General features: G+C 37.8%; 2 protein-coding genes across 5 annotated transcripts in view; both read right to left on the bottom strand.

Annotated features, from left to right (window-relative positions):
- HPSE2 (heparanase 2 (inactive)) overlaps positions 1-22,209 on the bottom strand; it is a 781,878-nt gene that overhangs the window by 579,413 nt on the left and 180,256 nt on the right. The window lies entirely within an intron of this gene.
- LOC103351413 (RNA-binding protein 12-like) lies at positions 3,594-20,385 on the bottom strand. Its single transcript, XM_051824061.2, is given in 2 exon segments — positions 3,594-9,748; positions 9,751-20,385. Coding segments are annotated over 2 exon segments (1,296 nt in total). The 5' UTR covers positions 10,226-20,385; the 3' UTR covers positions 3,594-8,927.

The raw sequence follows: 22,209 nt of genomic DNA, 5'->3' as shown, positions 1-22,209 counted from the left end.
TTCTGTCTCTCCCTCTGTCTGTAACTCTACCTCTCAAATAAATAAGTCTTTAAAAAACCATATAGTTGTCTCAATAGATGCAGAGAAAGCATTTGATAAAATACAACATCCTTTCATAATGAAAACCTTGAGCAATTTAGGTATAGAAGGAACATTCCTCAACACAATCAAGGCAATTTATGACAAATCCTATGGAATGGGAAAAAGCTGGAAGCATTCCCATTGAGAACTGGAACCAGACAAGGATGCCCACTCTCACCACTGCTATTCAATACAGTACTGGAAGCTTTAGCTAGAGCCATTAGGCAAGAAAAAGCAATCAAAGAGATGTAAATTGGGAAGGAGGAAATCAAACTACCCCTATTTGCAGATGACATGATTCATTATAGAGGGAATCCAAGATTCCACTAAGAGACTATTGGAGCTCATAAAATAGTTTGGTAAAGTGGCAGGATACAAAATGAACACAAAAAAATCAAAAGCATTGTATACACAGACAATGCCATGGCTGAGAAAGAACTTTTAAGATCTGTCCCATTCACAACAGCTCCAAAAAGATTAAATACCTAGGAATAAACTTTCTCTAAAATTAAAATTATAAAACACTAAAGAAAGTATTAGGAGACAGTAAAAGTAGGGAAATTTTTCCATGTTCATGGATTGGAAGAATCCACATCATAAAAATGTCCATACTACCAAAAGCAGTTTACAAATTCAATGCAATCCAAATCACATTTTAAAGTACTTTTATTGTGTACAACATAGTGTGGTTTTGCCTATGGTACAATTTGAAACTGTGTTTTTACTGTATGAGCAAAGTTCAGACACAAACACATAAAGAATAAAATTTAAATCCCCCATAATACCGCTCACACATAAAGTGGTTTTGATAGTTCTTCTTGAAGTCTTTATAAAAGTCATTTAATCCTTTTTGAAAAAAAAAACTGAGATAATTCATTATATAGTTTTGTATATGATGTTTTTCTCTTAACATTATGCCATATTTTTATATTTCATTAAAATAATCCCATAAATAGCTGTATAACATTATACAATATCTGTATAACACTCCCCTGAATAATTATACAATGGTACATTATTAAAATATGACCATTCTCTTATCTAATAACAGTATTACTAAATTTACTGAGTATGACTCACCAGGTTCTTTCCTATGTGAATTTACATATTTAGTCCTCACAACTATCCTATGTGGTAGGAAATAATTGTTTATCTGTTTCAAAGATGAGAAAAATGAGGTTTAGTGTTACTAAGTAAGTTTCTAATTTTTTATTTTTTTTAATTTTATTTAAGTTATATAAGTATCATGTACTTCATATATACAGATTTGGGAAAGTGATACTTCCTACCCTACCCTCCCCCAGTCCAAGCTCCAACCCTTTTTCCTCTTCCCCCTCACGTTCCTACACCTTAATTTTTACAAAGCTCTATTTTCAGTTTATTTAATCATTGTATAATTAACCCTTCACTAAGTAAAAGAGTGCAACACATAGTGTGAAGAAGAAAAAAAAAAAAAACACTGTTCCTCAATGGAAGTGATAAAGGCTATAAATAATCATCAAATCTCAAAATGTTCATTTCACTCCAATACATTGCATTTTAGGTACTCTATTAGTTACCTCAGATTAGGGAAAACATATGATATCCGGAATTCATAAAAGTCCTGGTGTTAAAACTTTCTTAAAAAATGGTTCCCTTCTATTTTATTTTAAACATCATTCTATATTATCTATATTTTATATATTCTTATCAGTCAACTGATTTAAGCTTTTGCATTTAGGACCATCCATATTATGAAACACTGAAGTGTTTTCAAGGAATTGTGTTTTCTCTAAATTGTGGGAACTGGGCTTGAGTGGTTTTCTCTTCTTTTTTTCCCACAGAGCAAATTTTAAAAAGCATTCTTGAGTAAACGCAAAGGTTTTCACATACCCTGAAGAAAGAATAAGAAGGTCACAAGATAGTAATCATCACATAGGATTTTCTATGGTGAGGAGCAAGGCAAACCTAAAATGAAACCTCTAAGAAGCTGGCTCAGGGCTATCTTCAATAGATGGCAGAGACCTGAAACAAACACAGCACAGTGGGAGCCAAGGTAAAGCTATGCCAGGTAAAGTGGACCACCAGGTCCTGACTAGACTGAGTCCAAAGTTACATCAAGATTTATACCATTTCCAATATATTGCCTAAAGATATATCCACAAATTGTAGCTCACCAGTTATCAACCAGTACATAGTTAACGATCAGCACAAGGCCAAGTTGTTAAGTCCTCCTTACCAATACACCTGAATACTGGTTTGAAAAGGAGCAACATTACTGTTTGCTTTTGTGCTTCCCGTAGGGGACAGAGACAGCTCAGCTCACTAGTTTTGTATCTACTATGACCAACGGAAAAAGTAATTTTTGAAATAGGCATTTTTTTAAAGAACATTTATATTTCTAGAGTCCTTACAAAGCTAAAGAGTAAATCCCCGTTTACAAGAGACATTTGGTCATTTTAGTAATTAGAAAGTTTGTCTTTTTTAAAAGATTTCTTTTATTCATTGGAAAGACAGAACAATAGAGAGAAAGAGAAAGAGATCTTCCTCTGCTGGTTAACTCCTCAAATGGCTGCAACAACCAGGACAGGTGGAGCCAGGAGCAAGGAACTCCATCCTTGTCTCCCACATGACTGGCAAAAACTACAGGGGCCAAACACTTGGGCCATCTTCCACTGCCTTCCCAGGCACAGTATCAAGAAGTGGGGTTGGAAGCAAAGTAGTGGGAACTTGAACTGCATTCCACTATGGGATGATGGCATTGTAAGCAAGCAGCATAACTCACTGAACCACAATTTCAGCCTAAAATTTTGATAGGTTACTCCAAAAAGTCTGGAAAATAAATGAGTTATTCAATTAGTTCTGTGACTTTTTTTTGTGATAAACTCTAATATTCTCTTTTCACAATTTAAAGTATCTCCATTAACTAAATCAGTTTAAAGTATCTCCATTAACTAAATCAACAAAGGGTCAAAATTTTATCTGATGATATAAAGTTACAAACTTCTTTCAATAGTAATAAAAACTTTGCAATATTTTTTAAACTATTCCCTTAAATACATAGTTAATCGGTATACCAGACAAGAACTTATCTACCTCTTTTGTCCTTAATTCCATCTACTACGTCATCACTAAAAATTATTAAAACTGCCTGTTGTATTTAGGTTTGCAAAAAGTCTCGGTTCTTAAAATCTGTTGAAACAGTCTACCACTTAGTCTATCACTTACTGGAAATCTGTTTTGAAATGTCTTTAACAACAACCAAAAAAAAAAAAAATCCTGAGAATAATCTCCACTTTATGATAACCATTGTATTGATGTAGATTTCACTAGGGTTTGGGGATAATTCATATGGGAATTTAATGATATTTTATTAAAACTATTTTAATAACATTTTTAACATGCAAAATCTGACTAAAATGCTAGGATTCTCGAGAGTTTATATAAGAAGAACAATTCTGATTTTAATATAAGAAGAAAGCAACATTAAAATAAAGCACATTATTATTATATTTTAAAATTTTTTTCAAGCTTTAGCGATATAAGATTCATAATGGTTGCCGCTTACTTATGGCTTACTATAAACTGGACATTATTTTAAGCCCTAAACATTCACACTACTTAATCTTCACAACAATCCTATGAGGTAGATACTATTACTATGCCACTTTATAGTTTCAGAAGGTAAGGCTTAAAGTGGTTTAGTTATTTTCCAGGGTCCCACTGTTGATGTTAAAATCAGAATTCTACTCCTGCTGGCCTTTAAGAATTTACTACTCTTTACTACTTTTTCTAGAAAACGTTCTGTATCTTTTTCTCTGATGTTTATATGATATGAATTTAGAAAGAGTTTAGGCAGCTTTTGAAATAGAATAATAAACTTTCTCTTAAACATAATCCTTAGTTCTGAAAGATTAAAAATAGCTCTCAATATTAATCAGTTTCTTTTTTTTTTTTTTTTTTTTGGAAAGACAGAGTAGATGGGGAGGAGAGGAGAGGGAGAGAGAATCTTCCATCCCCTCGTTTGCTCCCCAAATGCCTGCAACAGCTGGGGCTTAGTCAGGCCTGAGCAAAGAGCCAAGAACTCAATCTGGGAATCCCACAAGGGTGGCAGGATCCCAAGTACTTGGGCCATCATCTGCTGTCTGTTTCCCGGGGCACACCAGCACGGATAGCTGGGACTAAGAACCAGCAACTCCAAAATAGGATGCAGGTATCCTAAAAAGTAGCTGAACTTGCTGGATCACAATTCCTGCCCATAATCAGTTTCTAGTCTTATATTTTAAGTTTTTTCCTGCCATTGGTTTTCTAACTCTTTATCATTTCTTAACAATTTATCTCCATATTCCCATTCTAATTTGGAATGTGAATGAATGCACTCTATATAGACACATTTCCTTAAAAACTCATGCCCTCCTCTACCTCAATCAACACTAAGCATAAATTATAACAACTTAATTTTACATTTTCCTATTAATTTTGTAACTCTAAATGTTATTTTTATATTGACATGCATTTTAAATCACTATTTAACATAGTTTATGTAAGCTACCCTGGAAATTAAGAACATATATTTAATTTATTTTTATCCATGGCACCTAGTAATGTACCATTTATACATTTGATTTTCAGTTAATAAATGCTTGGTTTATTAAACAGTACTCAAAATACCAACAGCATAATTACTGGAATTTTTATGGAAGCTTATGAGCTTCTAGATTGACATTCAACATGTACCCCTCAGGAATTTGCTCCTTTAGCATATTTTTCTTGGAATGAAGAAAGGAAATAAAGTGAACACTATGTATTTCCTGTTCATCATTCTAGGAAGGCATCCTGTTAGTTTTCTGTGAATATTAATATTCTATTGAGAAGCAAAACAGAAATAGGTGCAAACAGCTTATCGCAGCTTAAATCTATTTTGCTTTTTTAAACATGGTATAAAAATACAGAACTAACTCCTGTAAAATAAAACAGGCTGTTTCTTGCAAGATGAAGGAAATAAAAACAGTTGAAACAGGTGACATCCCGTGCCTTCTCTTCAAATACAGATAATAGCTACAGCAGAGTTAAAAGAAGATAATTGTCATTTTGAGCTGCTAGAAAGCAAGCAACTGAAATCAAATACAATGACAAGAAACTAGGCAGTCTGAAACTGACTTGTGCTGGAGTGTTTGCCTGCTGAAAGCATATCATGACCTGACAGATAGTATAACAGTATTTCAACTAAGTATTGACTTCAAACTAATAGTCATAAACTAAAGAGAGAAGGCATTAAAAGTGACCTGTGGCAACCTATAGTAAGACATAGAGAAGACACTGTTTAGAGAACACACACCAAAAATGAGTTGATTTTAGTAACACAGTATGCCCCTAATAGTAATTTAGAAATGTTTTCCAATTTCTCAATAGGAAATTTAATAGTTAATTTATATTATCTCCTAAACAATTCTATTAAAGATGACAATCATATGACAAAGGGATATTTTTCTGTTCATTATCCAACATTCCTAAAGTCTAATCATTATTCTAAAAAAGATCACAGTTGCAACTACCATCTAGCCACCAAAATTAAATATAAAAGACTGAAAAACTGATAAAACATATTCTTAGATTTATCTAAGTAGTGTCAGTCCTCTTAGTGTGATGTGGTTTCTTAAATTAGATTTTCCCATGATGCTTTAACTACAGGGACTTGAAAATGGCAGAAGGATATAAAGAGTTAAGTTTATATCCCATTTGCAATAAAATTAAACTAGATCCTCTCAGACATCTTAAATCTTCATATTATTCCTTCAAGACTCAGGTAAAATATGCACTTAGTAAAATCCTTCCCTATTTGCTACCATAATAAAAGTAAAGCACTATCCTTCATGTGTGGTCATGGATATGTTTGTTAGTTACATAGACTCATCTATGGCTGAATGGGTTGCTATTTCTGCATTAAAAGAGCAGACCTTCAAACAATATATGTACACACAGATATACATATACATATATATGAACTAAGTCTTCTTTCTTTTATTTTGACAGATAGAGAGAGAGAGACAGAGAGAAAGGTCTTCCTTCCATTGGTTCACCCCCCAAATGGCTGTTAGGCCGGAGCTATGCTGATCCAAAGCCAGGAGCCAGGTGCTTCCTCCTGGTCTCCCATGCGGGTGCAGGGGCCCAAGCACTTGTCCACTGCCTTCCTTGGCCACAGCAGAGAGCTGGACTGGAAGAGGAGTAACTGGGACTAGAACCTGGCGCCCATATGGGATGCTGGCGCTGCAGGCAGAGGATTAACCAAGTGAGCCACAGCGCCAACCCCTGAACTAAGTCTTTAATTATATACTTGCATAATTCTTTTTCAGTTAGGCAAAACATTATTACATTTCCAGGACAGAAATCATTTTACAGTAGTGGGAAGAACAATGAACTCAAGAATCCAAAGTTTGGATTTATTCCCACATAGGCAACTGTATGAACAAGTAGCCTCAGTTTAACTCCCTTTAACGTGACAGGGTTAGAATTAAATTCTAATAACCCTTGCAGCCAAAAAATTATCTAATTTGGAAATTTTTTATCTGGTTAGCTTTTTATGAGTTACTTGGAATCCTTGCCTGGAGTACTAAATGCTGAAATTATGACTTCAGCAAGGCAAACAAGTCCCTGAGGGTAGAACAGATTATTTCCCAGCTAAAACAGGGTGACTCCAATAATGGGATGATAATGCTAAACAGGAAACTCTTGCGCTGGATGGAGTTCTCTTTATTCCCTCTTCTTCTCAAGAAAAATGTTCTTCTCAAGAACAAAAGTGGCAACATTCAATACCTACCAAACACTCCAAAATGAGTTCTGGCTGTATAACCAATGTAGACCCTGTTCTATTCAATTTTCCCCTTTCACAAACAGGTTGAATATTACATGAAGAAAATTTCTTCATACACTGTGTTAGGTATTTCAGCTCATGAAAAATAATTTTGAAACTGTCACATATACAACAAAAATGTTGGAAGAAATTAAAGTAGTAAACATCATTATTGAACATGAAACTGGTTGATTATGTGAGTTCTCATGAAAATCAGGTTTTCTGAGTCTGCTCATATGGAGGATCAAGAAATACAGGCTTGGAGTCAGTGATTGAGAAGGGAAAGAGTAATATAAATAAAAAAATCTTCTTTTTAAAGATTTATTTATTTACTTATTCATTCATTCATTCCTGATGCAGAGTTATAGAGAGGGACAGGGAGAGACAGAAAGATTGGTTCAGTCCCCAATGGCCGCAACAGCTAGAACTAGGCCTGATGGAAGTGAGGAGACAGGAGCTTCTTTCAGGTCTCCCATGTGGGTACAGGGACCCAAGCACTTGGGCCATCCTCTGTTGCTTTCCCAGCCACACCAGAAGCTAGTTGGATCAGAAGTGGAGCAGCCAGGACATGAACCGGTGTCCATATGGGATACTGGTACTGCCAATGGCAGCATTACCTGCTACACCACAGCACCGACCCTTAAATAAAAAAATCTTTAACGCAGGCAGATCAATCAGTTCTCCACAAATCACATTCCAGCAAAAAAAAAGTCTGTATCATTAGCAAATGTCTTTTAAATATCATAATACTTACCTAACTAAACACAAGGATGTTAGTTTGGTTTTTTCTTTTTTTTTTTTTAACCACTCAAAAACAAAATTGTATTCTCAGCTCCTGGTTAACTCTTCAGCCCTAAATACTCTCTGAAGAGACTGGAGTGGTAGCCACAGCACAAATGTGGAAACTGCTCCTAAAAGTATGTATAAAATTCCATCCTTGAAAGGTATAATATGTCCTTGCTGCTTTAGGAAAATAGAACGATGAGAATTCTTCTTGGTCCTAATATAAAGTATGACTTCAATGCTCTGGAAAAAGGGTGAGATTAATGGAGAAGTAATGCTCCACTATACAAAGATGTATAAAGTCTAATTTTCACAAATGGAGTGAGAAAATGGTAATTCTGGGGAAATATGCTCAGGATAAATGAAAATTTTCACTTGAAAAAAGGTCATTATTATACAAAATTACACTAATGATCTGATGACAGAAAAAAATGCTACTTTAATTCTATCTCTCTTAATTCAAGTTAGAAAACCCAAAAATCCTACTGAAATTACCAAAAAGATTCACAAAAGCATCAAATCATTAGTCACCTTTTCTTCTGTAAACCATTACTAGTGTGGAAAGAATCAGCAACTTCACTTTTGAAATACATACTACAGCATATGTAGAGAAAAGGGGAAGAGAATTTCTTTTTTTTTCTGTATTCAGAGATTTTATTTGGTTTTAAAGAAAATGAGGACTTTAGACAAAACTTTGAACCTACAAGGCAAATCTGTCCAGCTTTAAACCAAATTCCAAGAGTAGCCAACTTATTTTTCCGCAGCTGGCAAGAGCACCCTCAAACAGCTCTACTGACATTTCTATTTTCTTCATCCCATATGGTGTAAAACAAAGCCAATCTAGACTCCTTGATAAGCTTATGTGGTAGCTTGAGTTTTACAAATGGTTTCTCTAATGGTATGTCAGAATCATTTTTTGTTCTCTCCAGAGAGCTTTACAGTAACATACAGCAATGTTTATCCCGATCATGAGTCTTCTGTAAACAGTCAACAATGCTCTATGTTATGGAAACCAATCTATATGCAATTGAAATAATCCACAGGTTCTAACCTGGAAATACTAGGAAAACAATCTGGATGCATTAGTCACAGCAATATGAAGATCTACCCTATAAAGAGCTGATGTGAACGGCTATCCTAATATAAGTTTTACTTTTCTCGAGCCTATAGATCTGTCATTTAGGTCAATGACAGCAGCTGTGGCTTCATCTCGAGATTCAAAAGCCATCATGGCCTAAACCGTGGGCATACCTTTTTCATTGTATTTTAAACACACTGAGCCTGGGATTACCTGATAGCCATAAAAGAAATCTAAAATCTCATCAATAGACACAGTGAAGGGCATGTTCTGCACTTTAATTACTGTAGGTCCTGGTTTTCCAGAACTAGATCCAAACTCAGGGGGACCACCAGTATGGACTGGGCCAGGCCCAGGCCCGGGCCCAGGCCCAAAGGCTGGTGGCCTGCTCAAATGCCCAGGGGCACTTCCAAGACCAGGAGGGCCACTTCCAAAGCCAGGAGGGCCACCTAAACTACCAGGGCCATTTCCAAAATTCTGAGGACCCCCTCCAAATCCTGAAGGCCCACTTAAATTATTTGGTCCGCCTCCAAAACCGGGAACATCCAATCCTAGACCAGGCAAACCACTGCTTCCAACTGAAGGCATACCAGGCCTACCATCACCAAAGGCCCCTCCTAATCCTGGAGGAGGGAGTGGTGGCCCAAAGGTATTCGACCCAGCAAAATTACCAGGAAAGTTAAATGGAGGCCCATTGTTGGCCTCCTTTGATCCTACAGTCAAGAAGGGATGCTCTTTACATCCTGTACTAGGCATTCCTGCACTGGGCAATCCTCCACTGGGCACTCCTGAACCAGGCATTACCGCACCAGGCATTCCTGCGCCGGGTAGTGCCGTACTGGACATTCCCACGCCAGGCATTCCCGCACCAGGCATTCCCGCACTGGGCATTCCTGCACTGGGCATTCCTGCACTGGGCAATCCTGGTACTGCAGGATTACCTGGCACAGGCACCTTTAACCCCTTTTTTCCTTGGTCTGGGGATTTTTCTCAATTTCTCTCATATCTTCTAGGGAAACTACATGAACAAAAGCTTCTCTCCCATTAAGTTTTTTATGGTGTAAGTGTTCAGACTTACATGCATCATCTTCATTTTTAAATTGAACCAATGCCTGTCCTAGACCTTGCCCATTGTTATCAACAAGAACATGTACAGCATTCTCATCCACTGGAATTCCTTCTAGGAACTGAAGAACATCCATCTTGATAATGCTGAATGGAATATTTGTTATGTGAGCACAAACTTTGGCAGAGTTGACATCTCCCTCCGGATTTAACATCATTTCCCTCTGGTCATAGATGAAGTTCTGCAGTCTTTTTCGAATCATATCTATCTTTTCTAGCATACCTTTCTTAGTAATTGGATGAACTTGAATAAAGCAATTGCCCATGTATTGTTTATGACGACACAAAGCAGCCTTATAGTCAGCCTCATTTCTGAACAAATTAAACATAATTTTATTTTATTCTAAATTAAAATAATTAAGAGTTCAAAGTATTTCTGTACCTAGCTAATCATTCTATTAACAGTGTCTTTTTGGGGCCGGCACCATGGCTCACTTGGCTCACTCGGTTAATCCTCCGCCTGTGGCACTGGCATCCCATATGAGCACCTGTTCTAGTCCCGGTTGCTCCTCTTCCAGTCCAGCTCCCTTCTGTGGCCCAGGAAGGCAGTGGAGGATGGCCCAAGTGCTTGGGCCCCTGCACCCACATAGGAGACCAGGAGGAAGCACCTGGCTCCTGGCTTCGGACTGGCATAGCTCCAGCCGCAACAGCCATTTGGGGGGTGAACCAACAGAAGGAAGACCTTTCTCTGTCTCTCTCTCACACTGTCTAACTCTGTCAAATAAAAAAAAGTGTCTTTTTCAGAGAATAATTTAATTTTAAAGAAGTCCCAAAACTTCTTCATTTTTTTCTCTCATGGATCATGCACCTGACAAACAATAAACTCAAGTTGCCTGGATTTTCTCCTATGTTATATATTTTTATCTTATATTTTAGAAATTTTACACCTTAACATTTTACATTTAGGCCCATGATCCTTATTTATTTCATTTTTATGAAAGACATAGGATACCTTTCTATATTCATTATATTTCTGTATGTGGATGTACAGTTGTTCAACAACCATTTCCCAGCATCTTTTCTCCACCAAGTTGCCTTGGCTCCTTTGTTGAAGATCAATAAATTTGTGGATCTACTTCTGGGCTCTATATTCTGTTCTGCTCTGTCCAACTGTCTTTCTTTCACTAAAACCACACATCTTTTTTTTGACAGGTAGAGTGGACAATGAGAGAGAGAGAGACAGAGAGAAAGGTCTTCCTTCCATTGGTTCACCCCCAAAATGGCCACTACAGCCGGCGCTGCACCGATCTGAAGCCAGGAGCCAGGTGCTTCTCCTGGTCTCCCATGCGAGTGCAGGGCCCAGCACTTGGGCCATCCTCCACTGCCCTCCCAGGCCACAGCAGAGAGCTGGACTGGAAGAGGAGCAACCGGGACAGAATCCAGCACCCCAACCAGGACTAGAATCCGGAGTGCTGGTGCCACAGGCAGAGGATTAGCCAAGTGAGCTGTGGCACCGGCCAATACCACACATCTTGATTACAGATACTTTATCCTAAATCTTAATGGTCAGTAGTTCAGCCCTATTAACATCTCTTTTAAATAGCCAGGTGCCCTAGCATTGGGTGCATATACAATTATTATAGTCCTAACTTCCTGTTGAGTTGATCCCTTAATCATTATATAGTCCCCTTCTTTGTCTCTTTTAATAGTTTTTGTGTTAAAGTCTATTTTTTCTGATATCAGGATGGCTACATCAGCTCTTTTTGGGTTTCTGTTAGCATGGAATATCTTTTTCTATCCTTTCGCTTTTGGTCTCTGTGCACTGTTAATGAGATATGTTTCTTGTAGGCAGCAAATAGATGTCTTGGTTTTTAATTCATTCAGCCAGTCTGTATCTTTTAAGGGGAGAGTTAAGGCCATTTACATTCAAGGTGACTGTTTTTAATTTATTTATTTATTTGAAACTCAGAGCTACACAGAGAGAGAAGGAGAGGCAGAGAGAGAGAGAGTCTTCCATCCGATGGTTCACTCCCCAGTTGGCTGAAAGGGCCAGAGCTGTGCCGATCCGAAGCCAGGAGCCAGGAGCTTCTTCCAGGTCTCCCATGCAGGTGCAGGGGCCCAAGGACTTGGGCCATTTTCTACTGCTTTCCCAGGCCATTGCAGAGAGCTGGATCAGAAGTGGAGCATCTGGGATACAAACTGGTGCCCATATGGGATGCAAGCACTGCAGGCAGCGGATTTACCCTCTATGCCACAGTGCCAGCCCCTCAAGGTGACTATTAATAAGCAATTAATTGCCCTGTTATTTTCCGTAAATATTCTTATTGTTTACTTTGGATTTCCTTTGCATTTTTACTGGGTGTTTTTCTGCCTTCATCTTCTTGCACAGTGATGACCATGTTTCTGTGTTTCCATGTGTAGCACATCCTTAAGGCTGCACAAGTGCTAACAAATTCTTTCACTTTCTGTTTGCTATGGGAGATCTTTATCTCACCTTCATTCATAAATGAGAGCTTTGGAAGGCACTGTATTCTGGGTTGATTTTTTCTTCTCATAAGATTTGGACTGTATCTTGACATTCTCTTTTACCCTGTAGGGTTTCTGTTAAGAAGGCAGCTGTGAGTCTAATTGCAGTTCCTCTCAAAGTAACCTGGCATTTCTCTCAGTGCATTTGGAATCTTTTTTTATGTTTTACTGTGGAAAGTTTGACTACAATGTGCAGTGGGGTAAAGATGTTTTCTGGTCATGTCTATTGGGAATTTTGTGTGCTTCCTGTACTTGACATCCCTTTCCTTCCCCAAAAATAAGGAAGTTTTCTGTAATTAATTCACAAATGTCTATTTCAAAAAAGCCTTTTAATGCATTCTCTTTTTCCACACCTTCAGGAACTCCTAAAATCCAGATTTTGGATTGTTTGATAGTATCTCATAAATCTCCAATGCTGTTTTTAAGTTTTATATTTTCTTTTTTTTTTATTTTGGTCTGACTGTAAAATTTCCAGAGATTTGTCTTCTAACTTGGATATTCTTTCTTCTGTCTCACTGAGTCTGTTGTTAAGGCTTTCCACTGTATTTTTTTTTTTGATCTATTGAATTCTTCATTTCTTTTTTTAATTAATTTATTTATTTGAAAATAAGAGTTACACAGAGAGAGGAGAGTAAGAGAGAGAGAAGGTCTTCTATCCTCTGGTTCACTCCCCAGTTGGCTGCAATGGCCAGAGCTGCACTGATCCAAAGCCAGGAGCCAGGAGCTTCTTCTGGGTCTCCCACGCTGGTCAGGGGCCTAAGGACTTGGGCCATCTTTTACTGCTTTCCCAGGCCATAATAGAGAGCTGGATTGGAAGAGGAGCAGCCGGGACTAGAACTGGTACCCATATGGGATGCCGGCGCTTGGCGCTTCAGGCCAGGGCATTAACCCACTGGGCCACAGTGTTGGCCCCCATTTTTTTTTAAAGATTTATTTATTTGTTTGAAAGGCAGAGTTACACAGAGAGAGAAGGAGACACATACACACAGAGAGAGAGAGAGGTCTGTCACTCACTAGTACACTCCCCAACTGGCCACAACAGTCTAGGTTGTCAAGTACACTGTCTGCCACAGGGCTCAAGTTGGAGTCACAACAGGTTCTTCCTGCAGCCTTATCACAAATGGCTTGGGCTACTGCAGCCTGTCTGCCCTCACTCTCCAAAGCTGGTATTGAGGTTCTCGGTTGCTGGGGTTCTGTGTTGTGTTCATGTTCATGCTACACATCCACACCTTCTGTGTAGATCCACAGTGTCCCTCCAACTTGCATGGAGTTTCCTCTGCAGTTTTCTCCCTAACTCTTCCCTGAGATTGCACTCTCTCCACTTTTTTTTTTTTTTAACAATCTTCCCCTGGACTAGAGCAGTAAGCGCCCTCCTTATTCCACTACCTTGGAATCTCTCCATACATTTTCTTAATACTAAGAAAAAAACAAGTAACACAACAGCTAAAGCCATTACATTTAAAGGAAACAGACAAAAAACTATAAAGAAATTGAAGAATAGTTGCAGTACTTCCCTTTAGATCTCTAATAGAGACTGGAACTGCTTTAGAGAAGAAGTGTGACAAGGATGTTCCCATGTTCATGCTCATATGATTTCTATAAACTCAAGTTCCTCCTAGACCTTACCCTTACACACAAACACACACACACACACACTAGAATGCATGGAAATAATTACTTCTGACAACGCTCAAACTTAAGGAGTTACTCCTTGTAGAATCCAATTAGCTTTTTTTTATTGCATTGAGACACTATATGAGACATGAGCTAAATTTTCAAAGATTCCCCAAAGGATGGCCAATCTCTTTATTAATAAATATAATATGATACTATTAACATTAGCTACTATTCATTGAGTGCATGGCATTTTACTAAGCACTTGGTTAATCTAATCTTGATAAATCTACCATATTATTTTCCCATTTCACAAATAAAAATGAGATGGATTTTTCACAATGTCCACATAACTGGCACATGGAATTTTTAAGACCCAAATATGGGTTTGTTGAATCTCAAAAATCCTGCTTACATGCACTCCTATGCTGCTTTGAGGAAGAAAGGACTCTGTAGGCTGTTGGTCTCCAGATTTTTTGGATTGCATACACCTACCAGTAGAATATTCTGAGCACATATCATTCATGCATACGCAATTACACATATACACATAGATTACACATACACACATGGCAGTACTAGTCAATTTAGTTACATTATAAAACAGATAAAAAAACATCTTGAAATTTGGTTATTATTTAAAGCCCTTGTCTATTACTCCTGAGGAACACTGGTCTTTCTACTTGCTGAATTATTTATTTAATGGAGGATTAAGCTTATGATTATAAAGTAAACTGAAAATATTTCATTACAAAAATTAAAAGAAAAATAGTAAGGAGGGGAGAGGAAAGGGGAGAGCAGGTGGGAAATATCATTTATATTCTTAAAACTGTACATATGAAATACATGCTATCTGTTCTTCTTATGTAAATAAATGAATAAATTTAAATAAAAAGACCAAAAAAGAAATTTCAAATTAATCAACTAAAAGTCAAATAAGTAACATTTTAGACTTTTATTTTATTTGTACAACAGTTTTGCTTCTATTTTTAAGGCAATAATTATGCTCTGGGCATTATATAAACTTCCAGTAAGACTCATTATTAAAGACAACATATGTAAACCCAAATGTCAAAGTGTTTTTGATAATTCAGACAAAATCAGATTATTTTTTCTCATTATATGGTTCACAAAAAGTTAATACTAAAGATAAACCATCAATTTGCAATATTATTAATTCTTTTTACTGGTATTATTAGTACTATATATAATCCAATTTCTGTTCAAAAATCCCATTAAATTTAAATCTACTTAGCTAGGTACATGTAAACTGCAATGTGTTGAAATACACTGTAAATTAACAAACCAGAAAGATCCTATTCTGTTCTCAAAATAAATGAAAAACATGTAAAACTAGTACTCTTCTGACAAATTGGCTACAAAATTATTAGCAAAACTCGCCATTCAGTGGATTTCCTTGCACATCTTCTGGAGTACCTCTAACATCCTCTCTAATTCCCACTGGGAACCCAGAGAGCACTGACCTAAATACTCTACTATTCACCCTTGGATTTAAGAAGACCTGCAGAGAAATGTCTGCACTTAATTTGCTCAAAAAAATTGCTTTTATCCAATTATGTTTTGATGTGATGCCATCTGCCTAAATGAAGGAATTTACAAGAAACTACTTCTCATCCTGAGGAAACAGGAAACCTACAGTTAAAATGAATTCAAAGCACTACTTCTTACATCATATTTTACAAAGCACAGGTGCAAAGCAAAAAATAATTAACTCTTCCAGATCCCCCAACACAAATACTCCCACAAACAGAAAAGCTCATTCTATGATTCAAAAAGACCAAGCTTCCATCAGCTTGAGATGGAAATCAATCAATGTTGCTAAAACTGAATTTGGGAAAAGTAGAACATGAGCACTATTTTCAAATGTGTCTTTTGGTGATTCTCCTTAGTAATCATCAGTAGGACACTCATACAGCATGCACTTTTTGTAATTATATCCTTTCATCCTATTATTATTATATATTTCATCCTATATTTTTTCTAATCACACTTATAAAATACATTAAGAAATTAGGCTTGAGAAAAAATTTCACTTATGGTGTAGTTTATAAGGAGAATTTTACAAGCAAAGGTTCCTTTATAAAATATTCATTTATTGAACTAAGCGATAGAAAGAAAGGGGAGAGACAGACAAATAGAGACACAGAAGAGGATCTTCCATTAACTAGTTTGCTCCCCAAATGCTTCCAACAGCTGCAGCTGACCCAAGGACTCCATCTGGGCCTCCCACATGGATGGCAGGAAACCAAGTACTTAGACCATCATCTGCTGTCTCCCAAGTACATTAGTAGTAAGCTGGATGGGAAGTTGAATAGCCAGGACTTGAACCAGCAATCTAATATGGGATGCTGATATCCCAAGCAGTAGCTTAAACCTTTGTGCCACAACACTAGCCTCAACAGATTATATTTTTATACTTAAAGCTATAAAGCAGTTAGAGAAAAAGGGAAAACTGTAGTCATGCGCTTTTTACCTCATGACCGTATTTGTGTGGGCACTAACTTTTATGCAGACAACATGCCATTGGTGTTTATAACAGCAATATCATAACATATATAAAATACCATCTTATTTGTGTTTTATTCAACTTCATTTTAAGGTAATCAGGAAGAATTCTGATATCAACTAATGTGCATCTAGCTTAGCATAATCCCTTCAAGACACTGAAAATGCTTGGACAAAAGATAATGAACTATGCTTCAAGGAGTCATTCCAAGATGGCAGAACAGGGAAGAGTGTACTGCTATATGCTACAGGTAAATAGTTTAAAAAAAAACAAGTGTAGGAAGTATATTCAAGAGGAAGAAGTATATTCTCAGGGGACAGTTAAAGAGAAAACCACAGTAGAAATTCTACAGAAGGAAGAAGAACACCATGGACCAATGTAGAAGGTGTGGAGAAGCAGCACACAGTCACAACACATGACTCCAGCAGTCAGAAGCCAGAGGAAGGGTCAGCTTTGGAGCATTGAGGTAAGATAAGACTGCAGCAGTCCATGCCACTGGTGATACAGAGAAAGAGCGTGGCATAAGTCCAAACTGGAGCCCTAAGGGGAAAGGATACCCACTGACCCAGTAAAAAAGAGGGACACCTTTTTCTCACTCCATCCCACCCAAAAATGGTACCTGACAACTGGCTGAGAGAAGGTGGGCGCCATTCTGGACATAAGCAACAGCTGCAGGAATTCTTGTGTACACACCCAGCAACTGGCTGGGACAAGATGCCCTCTTGTTAGCAATACTGGCAGCAGCAGCTTGGGTGCATGCACCTGGCAAAATCCGGTTGGCTCTTGTGCATGCAAGTGATCCAGAGATTCTAGCAGAGGGAAAAAATCTGCATAGCTAACTGATTTTGAGTCTGGCTGGAAGGTTTGACAGGGACTAAGCACCCATGTAGGACTTCGAGGTGCCTAGAGCCTCTCAACATACTACAGCCTCCAGGGCTCAAACTGCCGAGGTGGAGTACCCAAAGGCTCTGGGAATATCCCTACCTCACTGTAGTCAGAATAGGATAGCAGGGCAGAGCAGATCCTCTGCACCCTATGACTGTGGAAGCCTGGAGTGCTGAGACTGTAGGAATTCTGAGACATGAGAGGGCACAGGGTAGAGTGGGGTGTATGGGCAATCAACGTGAGTGGCTCCACATACTCAGATCTTCCTGATTGCCTGGGGTGGGTCACTGCAATGGAATCCGTGCTCATTCTGAAGACTGCACAGATCCTTTGTGTAGTTCAGATGGCAAAGTGGATGAGTATTGTACCCACTGTGGGATAACATCTGGACTTTGAACACCTTGGATGAGAGGAGGTAACGGTGTGATTACACCAACAATGTTATCATACTCTCCTTTTTTTTTATTTTTTGCCAGGCAGAGTTAGACAGCGAGAGAGACACAGAGAGAGTTATAGACAGTGAGAGAGAGACAGAGAGAAAGGTCTTCCTTCCATTGGTTTACTCCCCTAATGGCCACTACGGCCGGCGTTGCACCAATCCGAAGCCAGGAGCCGGGTACTTCCTCCTGGTCTCCCATGAGGGTGCAAGGCCAAGCACTTGGGCCATCCTCCACTGCTTTCCCAGGCCATAGAAGAGAGCTGGACTGGAAGAGGAGCAACCGGGACTAGTACCCAATGCCCCAACCGGGACTAGAACCCGGGGTGCCGGTGCCGCAGGCAGAGGATTAGCCAAGTGAGCCATGGTGCCGGCCCATACTCTCCTTTCTGCTAAAAAGAGATCTACCACGCCCAACTTTGGTGCAACCCTAGATGCTCACTACACCCAGGTGCACTGACCAGAGTTCCCTGGCCAAACCCAGTACATACATCTATGTATTCACTGAACGAGCAGACATCTCACTAAGCCACAGAGGCATAGTTTAAAGATAAAATCCATCAGAGGAAAAAAATAAAAGTATTTCCACAAATACATAAAAATAAATACAGAAAATCAAGAACCAAGAATAAGGAAGACCACATGACCCCACAAAGGAACATAAAGAGATAAAGGTAGATAAAGAGATTGCTAAAATGCTTGAAATGGAATTCAAAATATTAATCACAGGATTACTCAGAAGCAATGAGAAGCAAATTAACAAATTAAAGAAATCCATGCATGAAGCAAATGAAAAATTTTCCAAAAAAAAATGAGATTTTGAAGAGAACTAAAAAATGAAATATTAGAAATGAAGAATTCAATATATCAAATACATTGGAGAGCCTTACCAATAAACTTAGTGAGGCAGAAGAGTATACAAGCTAGAAGCCAAATCTATGGAAATTTTCAGTTAGACCAAAAATATTAGAAATATTAAAATCAGTGTTGGAGATTTATGTGATACTATCAAATGATCCAACATATAGGTCTTATGAGTTCTTGAAGGTGTAGAAAAAGAGACTGGATTAGAAGACTTATTCAGTGAAATAAACACAGAAAACTTCCATAATTTGAAAAAGAAAGGGACATCCAAGAACACAAGGCACACAGAACTCATGTCTCTCTATTCTTTCCATGTCTCTATGGTTTCTGATGAGAAGTCAGCTGTATATCTAATTGGAGATACTCTGAAAGTAATCTGACATTTCTCTTGTGTACATTTTAGGATCTTTTCTTTATGTTTTACTATTGAAAGTTTGACTACAATGTGTCAATGTGAAGATCTTTTCTGGTGATGTCTATCATGAGTCCATACTACAATTTACAGATTGAATGCTATCCCAAATACCAGCAACAATCTTCTCAGACCTATAAAAAATGCTAAAATCTATAAAGGAACCCAAGAGATTCCAAATAGCTCAAGCAATTTTATTCAATAAAAACAAAGCTGGAGGCATCACAATACCAGTTTTCAAGACATACCACAAGGCAGGTATAATCAAAACAGTCTGGTACTGGCACAAAATAGACATGTAGACCAATGGAACAGAATAAACCCTCCAGAAATCGATCCATGTATCTACAACCAACTAATCTTTGACAAAGGAGCTAAAATCAATCCCTGAAGCAAAGACAGTCTCTTCAACAAATGTTGCTGAGAAAACTGGATCTCCACATGTCTTAAGAGAAAAAAAAAAAAAAAAGTCAACCCAGAATGCAGTACTGTGCAAAGCTTTAACTTACAAATAAAGGTGAAATAAACATTTTCCATGGAGAGAGCGCAGTTGTGTGGTAGGCTACGCCTCCATCTGTGGCACCAGCATCCCATATAGAAGCCAGCTCATATCAAGGCTGCTCCTCTTCCAATCCAGCTCTCTGCTGTGGCCTGGAAAAGCAGTAGAAAATGGCCCAAATGTGTGGGCCACTGCAACTACATGGGAGACACAGAAGAAGCTCCTGATTCCTGGCTTCAGATGCCCCAGCTCTAGCCGTTGTGGCCATTTGAAGAGTGAACCAGTCTCTCCCTCTCTGTCTGTAACTCTACCTCTCCACTAACTAAAATAATAAATCTTTTAAAAAGACCTTCCATAACGAACAGAAATTGAAAAAATTTGTCACAACACATCCAGCCATACAAAAGATGCTTAAGAATATGCTACACACAAAAACACATGAAAATAGTCATCATTAGGAAAGAATGTGAAGATAGATAATTTACCAGAAAAACAACAAAGGAAATCCAATGCCATCTCACTAGTCCAAGTGATCAATTTCAGTTCACAATTGTTCATAATGATCGGTCCAAGAGTCAAAGGTATCACATAAACAAGTCTAGTGCCTGCTAATACTAACTGATAGAATAAAAAAGGGGAGAGCGATCCAACATGGGAAGCGAGATACACAGCAGACTCATAGAATGGCGGATGTCCTAAACAGCACTCTGGCCTCAGAATCAGCCCTTAAGGCATTCGGATTTGGCTGAAGAGCCCATGAGAGTATTTCAGGCATGGAAAGCCAAGACACTCTGGCAAAAAAAAAAAAAAAAAAAAAAAAAAAAAAAAAAAAAAAAAAACCAAACCTAAATGAAAGATCTCTGTGAGTGAGAACCCAATGGAAATAATGGGCCATCAAAGAAGGAGGTACCTTTCTCTGAAGGGAGGAGAGAACTTCCACTTTGATTATGACCTTGTCTAAATATGATCAGAGTTGGTGAACTCAAAAGGCTTCCATAGCCTTGGCAACTCATGACAAGAGCCTAGGGTGATTACTGAGGCCATAAACAGGAGTGTCAATTTGTTAAGTCAACAACAGGAGTCACTGTGCACTTACTCCTCATTTAGGATCTCTGTCCTTAATGTGCTGTACATTCTGATTTAATGCTATAACAAGTACTCAAGCAGTATTTTTCACTTTGTGTTTCTGTGTGGGTACAAACTGTTGAAATCTTTACTTAATATATACTAAATCGATCTTCTGTATATAAAGATAATTGAAAATGAATCTTGATGTGAATGGAATGGGAGAGGGAGCGGGAGACGGGAGGGGTGCGAGTGGGAGGGAAGTTATTGGGGGGAAGGCATTGTAATCCATAAGCTGTACTTTGGAAATTTATATTTATTAAATAAAAGTTAAAAAAATGAAATATATGAAACCTGTATACCTTAATAAAAATATTTTAAAAAATGAACTGTGCTTCCCACATGCCACATTTTTCAGATCTTTGTTTTGCAAGGAATTGTGTTACTCTTTGTGTTTTATTTTATTAATCATGACACTCATTTTAGATATTGAAAAATCTAAGCTTCAGAGTAGTAGAGTTTTCATGAAATTATCACAGCAGGGTTCAAATATTTCTGACTGGTTCAATTTTATCACAGTCAATTGTGGTTTTAAAAGAGAAAAATTTTAGTACCAGGAAAAAAACTGAGCTACCAAAGGGTGATACTTACACTTGAAGATTAATCATAACAATAAATTCTAACATTTATTGAACATCAACTATGTGGCAGGCAGTAGCTAAATGTATTATATATATACACTCATTTATTCCTCAGGCAATTATCTTTGTACTTACACAATCACCATTTTACTCCTGAAGAAATTAAAGCTACTGGAAAAATAATCAAAACTTGCATAAGACAACAGATCTAGTAAGTAGCTGATCTAAATTCCAAAACTCACATGTTGAACCAACACACTATATGAAATTAACACTGTCCAACCATTTGTACATTTCTGACCATGGAAACACTATGGTTCCATCATCTCTAAAGAGATTAAATAGATTTCTTACCCACCTATTAATTACAGGGATGCTGATGCTTATGCTAATGATTACACAGCCAGAAGTCTCAATTAGAGATGCTTTCCATAGCTGTCATATATAAAGAGGTCCCTACTTTAAACCTGCCAACCTCATCACTGTCGGAGCAGTAGTTTGACTACTAAGAGATAATGCAGATCAAAAAGAGCCTTGTGAGAGATGGTGGACCAAAGCCAGACTCACCAATTGGAAAGGAATAAAAAAAAAACCTACTGCATGCCTGCTGCTAGAGGGAACAGCTGACTGCAAGCACAGGGAGAAAGGGAGAAAAGGGCTGCAGGACCAGAGAGAAAATACCACCTAGAATGCAGGTAGGCCATGTGGCTCAGAGACAAGGTAAAACCCCCAAATATCACTACACAACAGGAGTTACCAAATACTATTATGAAACCTGATTCTAGACTAGAAACACCAAAGACATGACAGAGAAAACCCTCAAATTGTTAGCTGGCAAGGGTGAGCAAAGACAGAAAGAGAAAAAATAAAACAGACTATAGAACAATATTTAGTAACAAAAACA

The sequence above is a fragment of the Oryctolagus cuniculus genome, chromosome 15 (genome assembly GCF_964237555.1).
Source record: "Oryctolagus cuniculus chromosome 15, mOryCun1.1, whole genome shotgun sequence".
Taxonomy (NCBI): domain Eukaryota; kingdom Metazoa; phylum Chordata; class Mammalia; order Lagomorpha; family Leporidae; genus Oryctolagus; species Oryctolagus cuniculus.
Note: the sequence above shows the minus strand (reverse complement) of the source record. Positions and strands in the feature narration are given on the sequence as shown.